Source organism: Aulonocara sp. 'chitande type north' Nkhata Bay, linkage group LG2 (assembly GCF_057382095.1).
Source record: "Aulonocara sp. 'chitande type north' Nkhata Bay isolate Kocher_YH1m ecotype deep benthic linkage group LG2, A_spYH_male_GT1.1, whole genome shotgun sequence".
Taxonomy (NCBI): Eukaryota; Metazoa; Chordata; class Actinopteri; order Cichliformes; family Cichlidae; genus Aulonocara; species Aulonocara sp. 'chitande type north' Nkhata Bay.
In genome coordinates this window covers 6,600,070-6,614,606 of record NC_141345.1, presented here as the reverse complement: position 1 = coordinate 6,614,606, position 14,537 = coordinate 6,600,070, and the positions used below count along the sequence as shown (strand labels likewise).

The window sequence follows — 14,537 nt, the reverse complement described above, 5'->3', positions numbered from 1 at the left end:
GCTTGGCTGTCGGGTCTCCAGCTGTCGGTGTTTGTGTCCGTCGGCCAGCTTAATGTGGCCTTAACCTCTTCAACTGAAAAACCAAACTACACTGGACACACTGAGGCCATAAAGGCCTGTGTTCACTTACAGGCGTGTGACACCATCATACAGCTTAAAGCAAGGGTGTCAAACTTATGGCCCATGGGCCAGAGTCACCCCACTGCAGACGGCTTTGGGAAATGTGAAGGAGGTCATAGATTTGACTTTGAACTGTGTTTCAGATGAAAACCTCCTTCGGGATCATCGAAGTAACAAAGTAACAGAGTAATACAGAGTAAACAGTTAAATATCAGGTACTCTTCTATCTACTGCAGAAATTCCTTTGCTTTATTGTGATTTCACATGTTCAAGAGAGAAATGGGTCTATAATAATTAATATATACATTCTTATCTTTACCTTAATAGTGTGAAACAGGCTTCGCAATGACTGAGGGAGAGATCCTAGTTTAAAGCAGTCAGTGTGGGTTGGACTAAGCTGTGCAGACAGTAATGTAAAGACGTGTTTGTAAAATTCCAAAAGGAAACATTTCCGATCGGAGCATTTTCCAGATCAAAGCTTTGGCTGAGGACACTTCCAGCTGATACATGGGTTCATGCAACCCTGTTTTAAGTTTTGGTGGAATTTCAGGAATGTTAAGTTTGGCTAGAAAGTCATTAATTGTGTTGCAGTTAGTTTGTGATCCTGAGGTGTAGAGCTCTGAGTAAAAGTTCTTTAATACATCGCCAAAAGTTGGTTCTGTTCATCTGGACATCCAGATGAACAGAACCGACTTTTGGCGATTTACTTACCCGGATGATTGAGCATGCATCAGGATGTCCCTGAATACATGATTCACTTTTTCATGAGCTGTGAAAGAATACTTGGCCCTAGATACCTTAAGAAGACTTGGCAGTTATCTATCAGGTTTGTCACCGTTCATTTGAGTATGTTGTTTGTAGGTCAAGCCTCGTTTTGAGTTCAACATGCTTTTTAAAAATTGTCTGTTTAACCTGTTGCATTAACATATTTTGTTCATGAGCGGCTTGTTTTTGCTGAATAAGTAGTAATTTGGCCTTAAAGGCATCCCATACAACAAGGCTGGAAGTCTCTGGGGAGGAGTTAGTAGCAAAGCAAAAGCCTATCTCATCTTCTGTCATTAAACAGAAGGGTTGAGTTGAAATCCCGTTGTAGGTGGGTGTGAAATAACTACACAGCGATTGGCACAGGAGTGGACCTGCTGCAGGCATTAAGTGTCAGTGATAGCGTAAACGATTCTCCAATACGTGTGGTACACGTGTGAGAGGTCCCTCTCTCGAGAGCTGAATCAAATGATTAGTTCATCACCAGGCCTCTGGAGAACTTCAAGAAGTGTTGAGGAGGTAATTTAGCCATTTAAATAAGCTCTGGTGGATCAAGGACGCGTCTAAAACCTGCAGGACACCAGAACTGGGTCTAACCAACAATTAAAATCATCCCCCGGGATGAGAGAGTACTTATTTAAGGCAGGTTTGAAGAGAGTCTCGTCATCTCGTCATTCGGAGCATAAACATTTACTAGAGCGACCAAAGTGTTGCACAATTTCCCACTGACTATAACAACTGTGCAGATTTGTGTGCGACAACAACCCGGGCCTCAAAGGGAATATTCTCGACGATCATATCGTGCTTTAGCCTGGAAACGTGAGTGGAAGCACCGGCACCTCCACCGTGGGAGGACACGTCCAGTATTTTTACTTTTCAATTTTTAATGAATATTTACTGCATACCTAGGATGTTTGTGGATTCCTGGGGATGACTAAAGTATCTACTTAATCTGTCTAATGTAATCTGAATAGTGTTTGTTTTTTCTTGTATGACGATTCAGTGTGTGGTTAGACGTTTTCATGCTGACATGAAGGGGAGTTTCACGGGTCTGCCCTACTTAAGGTCAAAGTGGGCAGCATGTGGCCCACGATGTGAAACGAGTCTGACGTCCGTGTCTTAAAGGGTTGCATTAACTTGTAACGAGTTTAAAATCACAAAAATGTTGTGTTATGAATGTGTCGTAACAATATCATAGACTCAAACCTCTCTTGGGAGTCGTCTTAAGGATCCTGTGATTTAGATATTTGAGTCCTCAGTGAAGGTCTCGTTTACTCGTTTACTACACGTGGGCAATAATGCATTGAGTATTTAAAGCATGTAAAAAAAAGAGAAGAGAAAAGTTGCATAAATCACATTTAAAGGAAGTGTGCAGGGTTTGCCCCTGCTTACTTGTGATTTAGGAACCAGCTGTTAAACAATGCGTCGCTGCGTCTGCTTGAACAGGTCAAAACGAGTCGCGTGAAGCCGTCGTGTCAGCGGCGTTACAAAGCTGCACGGTCTTTTCTCGTGAGCAGGGGAGAGGCTGGTGTTTACTATTGTCTGCCGAAGGCTGGTTTTGTTTCACTGTGGTTTTGGTTGGAGGTGACCGTCGCTGGCTTTAGAAGCCGCGGCGCTCTTGTTTCCACCCCGCGCTCTGTATGAGACTGACACAAGCGCACGAGCTCGAGTTTCCTGCCGTGTTGTTTCTGTTGATGTTTAGTTTGGAGTCTGAAGCTCCCACATGTTCCGACCAAACCAGAAAACATGGGAAATCCCCAGATTCCTGCTTCTGTCTTTGTCTCGCTGACATTAAAACTATATGAAAGCTGATTAAAGAGATCCAGACTTTCAGACACAGGTCAGAACAGGAAGTGTTCGTTATAAAAAAAAAATCATATGAGCTCATTTGTTTTCTGTACGTAGTCAAAACAGTTGCGTACGAGCTGAGAAGGACACGTTTTTTCTTGATGTAGAATCTGAATAAAAATGATTAATTTTTGGACACAATGGGCTAAAAGAAGTTTATTTCAGTCACGCTTTGCTCTCTGCCCTTTAACTGAGTACATACAAAAGATGGACGTAGAACTCTGACAGAACCTCCTGGTTTGGGAAACGCTGGTTTAACGCCTGGCATTTTGACTGCCGCCATATTGGGTTTTTTTAAGCTTGATCTTTTCCTTCCTGGTTGTCTTCTTCTTCTTCTTCTTCTTCTTCTTTTTTTTCCTTAATCTTTTTGATCTAAAGCCCAAGATTGTCTTCTTATTCTTGTCTTTCTTGGTCGTCTTCTTCTTCTTCTCCTTCTTCCTAAGTCGTGGTTACTGTGTGGCAGTGATTCACGCAGTCTCGTAAACTTGATGTTGTCAAAACACCTTTTCTGCCGTCATCGCAGCAGCCGATGGTTTTTGACTTTGTTTTAAAGTCGAGGGATCTTTGGAGGAGCTGCAGCTTTTGTTGCTTCAGCGTTGGCTGATGCTCAGTTTGTCACGTTATGCTACGTGTGGAGAAGAAGCATTTAAAAGGAACAGAAGGTGACCAGTGGTACACCGAGCGCCGTAACGTAAGGACAACATGGGCTCATATGCATCAGCTGGGTGTACGATAGGCATGAATGAGATGAAGTCACTGACACAAATGAGGAAGTGTTCCTCCCACTCGCCGTGTTTGATCTGTGGGTCGTGTTAGAGAGATGTTGATGATGGTGAGTTTGCATGTTGAGGCTGCAGAGTGGGAAAACCCCTCCAGCTCTGGCAGGACCAGTGGGACGATGACTAGTCTGACTCACTCGACTCACCCGCTCCATCTCTCTGTTTTTTTTTAAATTGATAAGGCATCTGTCACCTTCACTGCCTGCGTCCCGTGGTGTCATGCTCTGTGTACGTACTCTGCTCTAATGTGTGCTCGTGAAGTTCCCCTGAAGTTTCCACAAGAGTTTTTGTTTTTCTAAACTACTGACTTTTCGTGCCTGTAGTTTCTTAAAGATTTCTAAGGAAGTTTTCTGGATAAAATTGGAATTTCCCTTTAAGGTTCTCGCAGTGATGAACATTATACACCTTTAAGACTTTAAAGTTTTTTTTTTAAACTCGAGCAGACTTACCAGAGATCTACTCAAGCAGCTTAAGCCACGAGTTATTTTTGTGACTGATGATGGTGTTAATAGTGGAACGAGGTAAATCAATGTGCCCTGAGTCATTCCTGCTTTCATGAACATCAAGTTTTATTCAAGAGGATCTGAAAGCAGCGACTGATGGACTCACTGGGGCAATCATCGAGCCTGACAGGTGCTTTACCTGGCACAGGATCATCCATGCCACAAAGTTTTGAAGAATAAAACCAGATTTGAAGCTTCAGCTTCATGAATCCGGATGTTGAGTTTAATCAAAAACAGCTGCAACAAAAAGTGAGGAAACGGCCTGTTTTATTCCTTAATACCAACATTAAAGTGTTTTATGCATTTTATTTATGCTCGATGCATGAAATCCACCGGAATAAAAAACACTGTGATAGAAATATTAGCGGCCTGCAGTGTGTGATGAATGTGGAGCGCTCACGTTGGAGAAGAAAACAGGAAAATGTCTGAGCGCGTGTTAACCACAGGCCTTATTTCAGGCGAATCAAACTTGTAGAAACGGTGAGTGCAAAATGCAAACTCATTCAGAAAGTTTATTTATTCAGATCAGAACAGTCCCTTTTTTCCCTCTCGCTGCCTCAGCCCGGCCACAGCGCACACACCGGGACAACTTGGTGAATGTTTGGATTTACTAAGTGTCTGAACCAACTTTGGCATCATTAGCGTAAAACAAACATCCCCAGTAGCTGCACGCAGACCTCATCCCACAGCTGCTTTTCCTCACAATATTCCTCGAGACTCCGATAAACACTCGGAGCTCCTGCACGGATCGGATCTGTGCTCCGAGCGCTTTAGTTTTCTGACATCAGATGAAGTTTCAGCAAAATCTTCTGCTGGCCCGGACCTGTCCGAGAGCTCTCTGCAAACCACACACACACAAACACACCTCTGCTGTGTTTCATGTCTGTTGGGAATTTCCTCTCCTTGACACCCACATGTAATTACAAGGAAGTGGAGTTGCGTCACAAACAGGAAAGGTGCCGAGTTTCAGCTCGCAGATGAAAGCTCTGCATCCAGAGGTGTAATATCTGCGTTCGCGCCCACTCTGGCCCAGAAATACTGACATATTTAACCCTTTGTTGTTCACTCGTGGTCGCACAGCGGTGCTGCACAGACTACAGGCTGCCTCAGCGGGTGAAACTCATCAGGTACAGAGAGACCGAAACAAAAACACATTCGGTTGTTGGATTTAAATTACTGTCGTCATTTTGCACTCGGAGTCACCACTTTGAATTTTCCACAGCCTGATGGTTCATGACATTTCATATTTGTGGTGATGTAGATTAATCCCGAGCTTCACTTTCATCGGTTATCAGACGTTATACGTCTGCTCACTTGACTTTTCTGCTTCTTTATGAGGGCTGAGAGTCTTTCATATTTATTGAGGACAAACCTCCAAAGCTGAAAGCTAAAGCTGGTGTGGAAGTGTTTGAACATTCCCCACAGAGCAGCTTGGTTTGGTCTCTGTGGATAGGTTCCCTCTTCATAACGATTCTCTCATCCCAACCAGTCGCAGCAGATGGCCCCGTCCCTCCCTGAGCCTGGTTCTGCGGGAGGTTTCTTCCTGTTAAAAGGGAGTTTTTCCTTCCCACTGCCGCCAAAGTGCTTGCTCATAGGGGGTCATATGATTGTTGGGTTTTTCTCTGTATGTATTATTGTAGGGTCTACCTTACAATATAAAGCCCCTTGAGGCAACTGTTGTGATTTGGCGCTGTATAAATAAAATCAAATTGAACTGAGTGGGTGAGTTGGGGCGTGGCTACGTTGATTGACAGAAGCCAGATGGATAGATACTGAGGAAACTTCTGTTACGGCAGCAGGATGATGAATAAAAATGGTGCCATCCACAGTAAACAGGCGCATAGTGAGGGCCTTTTACTGCCAGAGATGCAGAACATTTACACTTGTGATGGCTCCACCCCTATATTTATTTGGAATTTCTATTTATAAAAGACTCGACTAGAGGAGATGAGGTTTCAGGTGAGTACATAATAAATAATTATCTCTTCCCCTGGCATTCACAAGCTTAAATCTCGACCTTCACAAGAGACAGAGGTTAAACTAAATCAAACCAACTCCTCCTAATACGCCTGCTCCAATGAGTGAAATCAAGCGCTCCCAATGACATTTAATATGTAAAATAACCAAGCCCTTTGTCTCAGTGTGGTCCAATATGGGGTCACCAGGAAGTGTAGGTCCTGTGTTTAATATTTGGTCCTCCAAAGGGGACTGGACCCAGCCCTGCAAAACCCGGGAGGCAGCTGAAACTGGCTAACTGGTTGTATCAGCTGACCTTTCAAAATAAGAGAGAGCAAATTGTCCATCATTAGATGTTTAAATGTAAAAATCAGTGCTTAGATAAACATGAGTGCTCAGGTTTCATTATGGGAATTGGCATTGCACATACTGCCCTCCTCTCTGCAGTTTAGCTTCATCGGGAGCAGTGAAGGCTGATCACTGAGCGCTTCTCTGCAAACTCCACTTGGCTGCTTCACCGTGCTGGGAACGTCAGAGACCTCAGGTACTTAGTGTGAGCGTGTTTGAACCAGGAAACCATCAGACAGCAATGCTCGCTGTGTTTCTAGGAACTGGGTTTGTCTGCCAGAGCGCTTCGAGTGGCCCACAGCACCGGGAAGAGGAAGTGGGCTAGTGTTTATTTACTGCTGCAACGTTCCTGCAGGCAAATGTCTGCAGCAACATCATTTGTACATGCACACGTGTGTGCACGGTAGAAACGGGAACAGATTTCCTTTCCGCAAACTCAGTTTACCTCAGAGTGCAATTAGATAGAGAGATAACTTTTAATTTTGGGTGTGGAGAAACCTCAACGACAAAGTGAAGGAAATCATAACGAGAGAAAAAGCTACAAGTTGAAGTTTTACTTCCTCTGAAGGAATCTTACAGATTGTTTGGTTTTGGTTTGGCAGATTAAGAAATGCACTCTCGGTTTTTGTAGTTCTGGAACAGGAACAGTTATCTGGATTCAGGCTTGAATGTCTTAAATGTGACTTTGAAAAGGATCCTGACCTGATCACAGATAAAGTTTTTTTTATCAGAGATAAAATGTTTCGTAGCTCATTCAAAGTTTAGCTGCTTTCACACTGTACGAAATCTCCACTGATGTGTGCGCTGTGCTCAGACTGAACGAGCTTTCAGCCACGCCTCTAATGACTCGGCAGTATTCTCAGGTATCGATCAGCTCCAGCTGGCAGTGCGATGCCTTCACATGTGTCTATAGGTTTCTATAAGTTACTATGTTGCTGTTGAATTGGGTGCAGCAGCTCTTTGGAACAGAAGGATGCACACTCGTTAAAAGTGTGCAGGGTTTTTTTTTTTTATTTCACTGGAAATATGGTTATTGCAGGTTTCCTTGAAAAGCTGTGAAATAATTGGAAGGCTGTGCCCCCCCCGTACAGTTGGGACTGACTCACTTTTGCAGTCTGAATTGGACTTTAGAAGAAATGCAGGTTTTACTTCAGGGAAAACTTCAGTTATATTTCTCTAACCTCGTCTCTTCGGTATAAATATAGATATAAATGAGGCATTAATGAGCACCTGTGTGTTTCACAGCTGAAACTCATAAGCTTCAGACTCGTTTTTATTTTACAGAATCTGTTTAATGTAATCACCTGATAGAGATCAGCGCGCTTTCATGTTTCTGTCTGATGTTCGGACAGGGGATGAAAACACGTCTTTGCGAGATCCGTTAAAAAGGAGGTGAGGCGGCGTGAAACTGCGTCCGCTGAAGTTTGGCTGGTATCGTGAGTCATCCGTACCAGGAGAAAGTTTTTTCTGAACCGCAGCAGAGAAGCGCCGAGGGCAGAAAAATCCAAAGTGCCCTGAATCTGTCACCGTGAGTCATCTCTGGATCTCCGAATGACTTCTCTAAAACCACATCCATCCGGTCTGACCTCTCCCTCATTTGACAGACTCTAACAATCCACACCGAGCGTCCTTCAGCACAGCCACTGTTTAAGGTTCAGCAGAAGCACATTTCCTCTCAGACTCAGTGTGTTGGCGATAAGCTGGTCTCCTGATTTGAAGACCAAAACATGGCAAAGATTATTTTCATGCATCAGCGACAGATGACAGATGAAGTTCCCTCTGTGATCCAGAACTTTGCAGGATTCAGAAAAACTCTTAAACTTGATCTGATCGGCATTATTTCTCCATTTCACAGCCAGGAGCCACATTCAGATGTGATTTATAAGAATATTAGAATATCAGAGCTGGAAGGCGAGTCTGGGATTGAATTGTAGGTTCATCAGCTGATCCCACGTGCCGATATAAGCCTGGAAAGTTTACCCATAATGCACTTTTTGAAGTTTTCTCCAGTGGATTATGGAGATCAGATCATCCAGGGTCCCATCAGTGGTGTCTGCTGCTCTGCCTCACAGACATTAAACTGATGCTCACAGCAGGTTATAGTGAGCCTGGTTTAGTCTTAACACTGTGAGTCTTGGAGTAAAGTTGCAGATATTTATGGTGGTATCTGTGCGTGTGTTTCAGATCTGTAACTACCAGGGTCAGGCCCGGGTGGTGGTCCAGCTGGTGACGGCGCTGACCCCCGTCCCTCACCTGCACGCTCACAGTCTGGTGGGAAAACAGTGCGATAAAGGAATCTGCATTGCTGACCTGCAGTCCAAAGACTCCACCATCAGGTCTGCATCTCTCTCACACACACACGCAGTGAAGCCTGTAAAACGATCGTATGTGACGCTCAGTTTATTTCTCATAGCTTCCCGAACCTGGGGATCCTCCACGTGACGAAGAAGAACGTGGCAAAGACTCTGGAGGAGCGGATGATCGAGGCCTTCAAGCTGGGATACAACTGCGGGGTCTCCATCCACCCCGACATCGACAGTGTTCAGGGGGAGGTCAGAGTCCCTCGAGAAATCACAGGTGAGTGAGACACATAACAAAGTTTAAATTCGGGATGTTTTATCTGTTTCATCGTTGACTCTCGCCCTCCTCTCTCTGTCTTCAGAGCACCACCTCAGTGTGATCAGAAATGCTGCCTCTTCTCAGGCCAAAGAGATGGACCTCAGCGTGGTTCGGCTCATGTTCACGGCGTTCCTCCCCGACAGCGACGGCGGCTTCTCCAGGCGGCTCGAGCCCGTGGTGTCCGAGCCGATCTACGACAGCAGTGAGTCCAGGCATTTCTAATCTTCTCCCTCCAGCAGGAAGGTTTGCAGGTCCGTCCACGATGCGTTTAGGGCTCGGAGGAAAGTGTAACTTTGACTGTTTTTATCTCGTGAGATCTGCTTTGAAGGTACCGCCTGAGTCTTTGAACCACATGAAAGATGTTTCGTTTTCGCTTCAGTCCCATTTTGTGCTTGCTTGCGGTGTCGCTCTCAGTCTCATTTTTTCCACCTGCAGCTCGAACTAAAACCTGAGCAAACTTTACAGATGTGCGAGATAAGATTCTGGTTGCTGCACTTTGTCCCTGAGGTAGTGACAGTCTGTGTAATGCTACAACGGGGATTTATTGAAGAGCGACTCACAGAGAAACGGTTTGTGTGGCGGGACTTTTTACACGTGTACTTAAAGATGAGGAGATGAAGATTATTAAGGTTTGCAGAGGCAGTTTGCTGCCATTTCCTGTACTTCTCTTTAGTGTTGGATCTGTTTCACATTACTGAAATGTCCGACTGAATGACCGATGATTATTGCGAGTCTGACAGACCTGAAACAACCTGGATGTAATGCAGTTGGTTGCCCACAGAATTCTTTCCCTTGACTTTAATAAATGCCTGCAGCCTCACCAGGCATGCAATAAAAAAAGAGTGAGGTTTGGTCATAATGCTCCAAGTTCTGCAAATCCTGCAGGTCAGCTGTTCCACATCTCGGCTGTACAAACATCAGACTTACCTGCTAAGTTATTGCTAATGCTAATGCTAATAAGGTTGTGTTGATTATTGAAATGATAAAGCTGCTCATAAATTAGTGCTCTTTGGGGCACAGGTGTAGACCACCTGGTTGAGTCCTTGTCCATAAAAGCCAAAACTAAAAAAAATGAATCCATTATTTGGAGCTTGTCCTCAAAACTTTCCCGTTTCCTTTCATCAGCTCTAATCTTGTCATTGTAACCTGACCGTGTGTTTGTCAAAGTGAACAACCCTTCAACCGGTCGGAGCACACACCTGCAGGTGTCACCGACAAATTGAATTAAAGCCCACAGAGAAACGTGTTAGATGTGCAGACCGAGCTGCACACGGACTCGACGCCTACTTCAGTTTGCTCCGATCAGTTTTAAGAAAAATGAAAACGGGTTTTAAAGTGAAGCTTTGAGTCTTGGTCTGCGCTGACAGATGATCATGTGTGAAGTTTTGTGTTGGACCGTAGATTCGATGGATCATTGGTTCCTACATACTGAACCTCAGCTCCAGGCCCCATGTTTCGGTCTGAAGTGTTGAAAGTATATGAAGTTTGTCATTTATATGTGTTGGATTTGTGGTTTGAAAATGTTAAATGTAGAGAAACAGCTGAATAAAGCGACTGGTCGGAATCGGAGGATCGCTCTGGACTGAAGATCGGCGCTTGCGTCTCGTCAGGCCGCTCGGTTTCGTTTCCCTCTTCCTGCTGAAGCTGCTTCGCTCTCTGTGCTGCACTTCCTCTCAGAGGACTGAACTCGACTCCGAGTTCATCGTTTCAGCCCCGCTCTGCACTTTCATTTTACCGGCAGGAAACATTTCACACACTTTTCTCTTCTCGATTCGCCAGTTTTCACTCTTTTACTTTTGGTTTTTGGACTTATCATTTTTTTAATTGCTAGACTTTCCTTTACCAGTTGCAGTAGACCCGCAGCGTTCAGGGTTCAGGCCAGCTTCAGTGTAATAGTAGTGAGCAGGAGTGGATCACCTGTTACAGCTACAGCGTGCCAGCGTTTGCTGTGCATCTGCAAGCTGCTTTGAAACCCACCTCCACCTCAGCTCCTTTTCATCCAGTTTCCACTTCCTGCTTTCTGTATGAATCCTGCTGTCCTCTCCTCTCACAAACCTGTCCACAGTCATGGACGTACCTAAACTACCAGGCCCCGTCCTGGCGGTGATTGCAAACTTCACAACTTCCTGTTGACTTTGTCTAGGGGAAGCGGCGCGTCTGTGATCTATTTTAGCATCTGTGGACACGTGCTCAGTGCCTCTATTTGATCTTACAGTGTGCTGTGGTTTGAAGACCTCAGCCTGTCCAGCACAGACAGGAACCCGTTCACAGCCCCTGTAACTTTGTGTTACAATTACACTTAAAACCCCCTCATGGTGTCTTTTCTGGCCCTGATCTCGAACACAAACCTTTGAGTGATGTAAAAGTGTGGTTACTTTACCTTAGAGTGATGGTGCAAAAAAAAAACCCTCCCCTTTGAAGATGCGTAGCTCTTGAGGAAGCCTCGGGTAGGTAGATCTCTGACAGCAACTGTTTCTCTTTTCGCCCTCAGAGGCTCCGAACGCCTCCAACCTGAAGATCGTGAGGATGGATCGGACCGCCGGCTGCGTGACCGGAGGAGAGGAGGTCTACCTGCTCTGCGACAAAGTCCAGAAAGGTGAGCTTTCCGAGCAGAGCTTTTCCTGTTTTCTGTTTGACATATGCGGTGCGGGACGCTCATATTAAACATGGACGCAATTTAAAATAATGAGGTCAGAAGAAGCACAAAGGGGGAGGAGCTAAAACACGGCATGCAGAGCTGCTCCAGTAAACAGCTGGAAATGAGCACGGCTGTTTGGAAGGCTGGTTCTGGTTTTTAAAGCACCTCGGAGCAAACATGCATGCAGGTTATTTTAAGGGCTGCTAAAAAGTCTCTCAAGTAGTGATTTTTTTCTTTTTCACTTTATTTGATGATGTTTCCGTGCAGTTGAGTGTAAGTGAGGTGAATCTGAGCAGTTTTTCCTGGTTGGAGCTGTGTCAGTGCTGTTGGAGGAAGTCCTGCTTCAGGGAATTCCCCTCCAACGTACAAATCCCACAGGAGGAAGAGTTGGATTCGGGCTGCCGCCTGCTCCGCTTCCAAGATTTCTCTGAGAGAACCGATGTGCTCTGAGATCACGGTGGTCTGGCCTCCAGCAGCGGGGCAATGTTATTAATTATCAGTAGCCTGGTCCGGATCTCGTTATGTTGATGATTCTCCATGACGTACACTGCACAAAAGGTGAAAACCAGGATTACCCCTGAGGTTATCACAGGCCTCTGATTTAGCACGATCAAGATCTGAGAGCTGATTTTAAGCCACGTGAACAAAGGTTGATCTTTATGCAGTGCATCTGAGCTAGAGATGCTCCCAAGGCCTGAAAGCGAACTATGAAACCATGGTGACCTGATGTTTGCGTTTGCAGATGACATCCAGGTTCGGTTCTATGAGGAGGATGACTCGGGTCTCACCTGGGAGGCTCTGGGAGACTTCTCCCCCACAGACGTCCACAGACAGGTGAGCATTCCTGCATTCGGAGCTGCTACTTTGACCTGCAGGTGTTGGGAGTGTCATTAACTGTGCCCGTTACTGCGCCGACAGTTCGCCATTGTATTTAAGACGCCGAAGTATCGAGACCAGAACCTGCAGAAACCGACGTCTGTGTTCGTCCAGCTGAAGAGGAAGTCCGACAACGAGACCAGCGAGCCTAAACCCTTCACCTACCACCCCCAGATCTTAGGTAGGTCACATGACCCCGGTCTTCCTCTGGAGTTGGCCAGAAATGAATCAACTCAGGTAATGCGTTACCTGCAGGTTCCTAATACTCCTCTCAGGCCTTTATCTCTTCTTCTTCCCCCACAGCCTGATTTTACTTTCACTTTCAACAAAAAGAAAATTAATAAAACTCCAAATTATTTAAAAAAAAACACTGGAACGATTACAAGCAAATCAGCTGGAAACATTAATAAATAGCAGCGGAAAATTTCAATATTTATATTAATGTTTTTAGTATCTGTGTCCCAACACTGCCCCCTGCTGTTTGATCATCATGATTGATTTATTAATGATTTTAAATGTGGGATGCCACAGAGGTTAGCATGGCATGAACACGTGTGTGTTTTTAGACAAAGAGGAGGTGCAGAGGAAGAGGCAGAAGACTTTACCCAACTTCCAGGACTTCAGTGGTCATGGAGGAGGAGGTCTATACAGAGGAGGAGGAGGAGGTCCGGCTGCTGGAGGAGGACCTGGATCCACAGGTAGAGTCTGTGTTCTGGTCTGCTCTGCGGTTTAACACATACCTGAGGGTGACGTTATGTGATGTCATCATTAATCTCTGTGTTTGGGTGGATTTCCCTCAGGATACCCAGGATACCAGGGCTTCACTACCTACAACTATGGAGGAGGAGGTGGAGGAGGAGGAGGTTTCTCCACAGGGTACTCAGCGGGTATGGGAGGAGGTGGAGGAGGGATCAAACACGGTGAGGAGCTACGATGAAGTTGTAGAGCCATTCAAAGTAATTTAGGAGCTGGGAGAGGTTGAAATAATCTATGATAATCTATAATACAAATAAAGTAACAGATTTAGGAGCGTGACCTTTTAACCTTTAACCTAGTTAGGAGGAAGAAATAAATCATGACTCAGTAATCTCGGATAAAAGCCAAGTAAAGTTTTGGAAGTCATTAATATTATTATTGATATTATGTGAAATTTACGTGACATCTAAGACAATCTAGTTATAAACCAGATTATAAAATCTCCATTTATGAGAAAATTCCATCTCTGAGATTATAAATCTGTAAATTTATGTGGAAAAACTTGAAAATCATCTGAGAAAACACAACAAATGCCGTTTGTTTAAAGCCTCTCAGAGCGGCGCCGCAGACAACGACGGTGACAACAACGACCCGGACGACGACTCGCCATCAGGAGCCGTGCTGCGAGCTCCAGCCCGGCCCGAACCCGTGGAGGTCAGCGAGAGGAGCGAGGAGGGAGGGGTCAGTGTGGAGCCTGAAGCAGAGAGAGGTAAGTTATTCTAAATTTGGCGGAAGAGTTTGTTTTTCCCGCCTCGGTGTTAGACCTGACGCTGCTGCTTTCTGGTGACACCGGGGATTATTTCCTGCGTGGCGCTCCCAGGTCCACTCAAAGATGCTCAGATCACACTGACGGCATCAGAAAGCTCAGGATAAATTCAGTTTTTACGAAGCGTTCAGGCGTTCCACACATCCGATCAAGTCTTTCTTTCTCCTTCAGAGTTCGACGCCAAGGAGCAGCTGGATCAGGTGATCAGCAGACTGCTGGAGGCCATCTTTCAGTACTCGGTTACGGCTGACTCGGCGTACCTGCTGGCTCCACAGCGCTCCCTGATGGCCGCGCAGGATGTAAACGGAGACACGTCAGTAAACGCATCGTGATGATCAGATGTGCGCACATTAAAAGGTTTTATTCGGCCGTGTAGTGACGGCTCCTTTTTCTCTTCTCAGCGGGCTCCATTTGGCTGTTCTCCACAACCAGCAGGAGGCGCTGAAGAGTCTGACGCAGGTGGTGTTTGCCCTGCCCGGAGAGGAGGTGCTCAACATGAGGAACCGCCTGTACCAGGTATGGAGCTCGTCGTCTCCAGCCTTACAGAGCCGAAAGCTTCAGGTCAC

General features: G+C 45.4%; 1 protein-coding gene across 2 annotated transcripts in view; it reads left to right on the top strand.

Moving 5' to 3' along the window:
- The window catches only part of nfkb1 (nuclear factor of kappa light polypeptide gene enhancer in B-cells 1), a 30,007-nt gene that overhangs the window by 11,010 nt on the left and 4,460 nt on the right, over nt 1-14,537 (top strand). For both annotated transcript variants that reach the window (XM_086304391.1, XM_086304383.1), the window contains exons 6-16: nt 8,501-8,652; nt 8,730-8,893; nt 8,979-9,137; nt 11,427-11,531; nt 12,316-12,407; nt 12,492-12,630; nt 13,016-13,147; nt 13,250-13,369; nt 13,753-13,914; nt 14,143-14,284; nt 14,373-14,487. In XM_086304391.1, the coding sequence (XP_086160517.1) occupies nt 8,501-8,652; nt 8,730-8,893; nt 8,979-9,137; nt 11,427-11,531; nt 12,316-12,407; nt 12,492-12,630; nt 13,016-13,147; nt 13,250-13,369; nt 13,753-13,914; nt 14,143-14,284; nt 14,373-14,487 (1,482 nt within the window). The remainder of the gene's footprint in view (nt 1-8,500; nt 8,653-8,729; nt 8,894-8,978; nt 9,138-11,426; nt 11,532-12,315; nt 12,408-12,491; nt 12,631-13,015; nt 13,148-13,249; nt 13,370-13,752; nt 13,915-14,142; nt 14,285-14,372; nt 14,488-14,537) is intronic.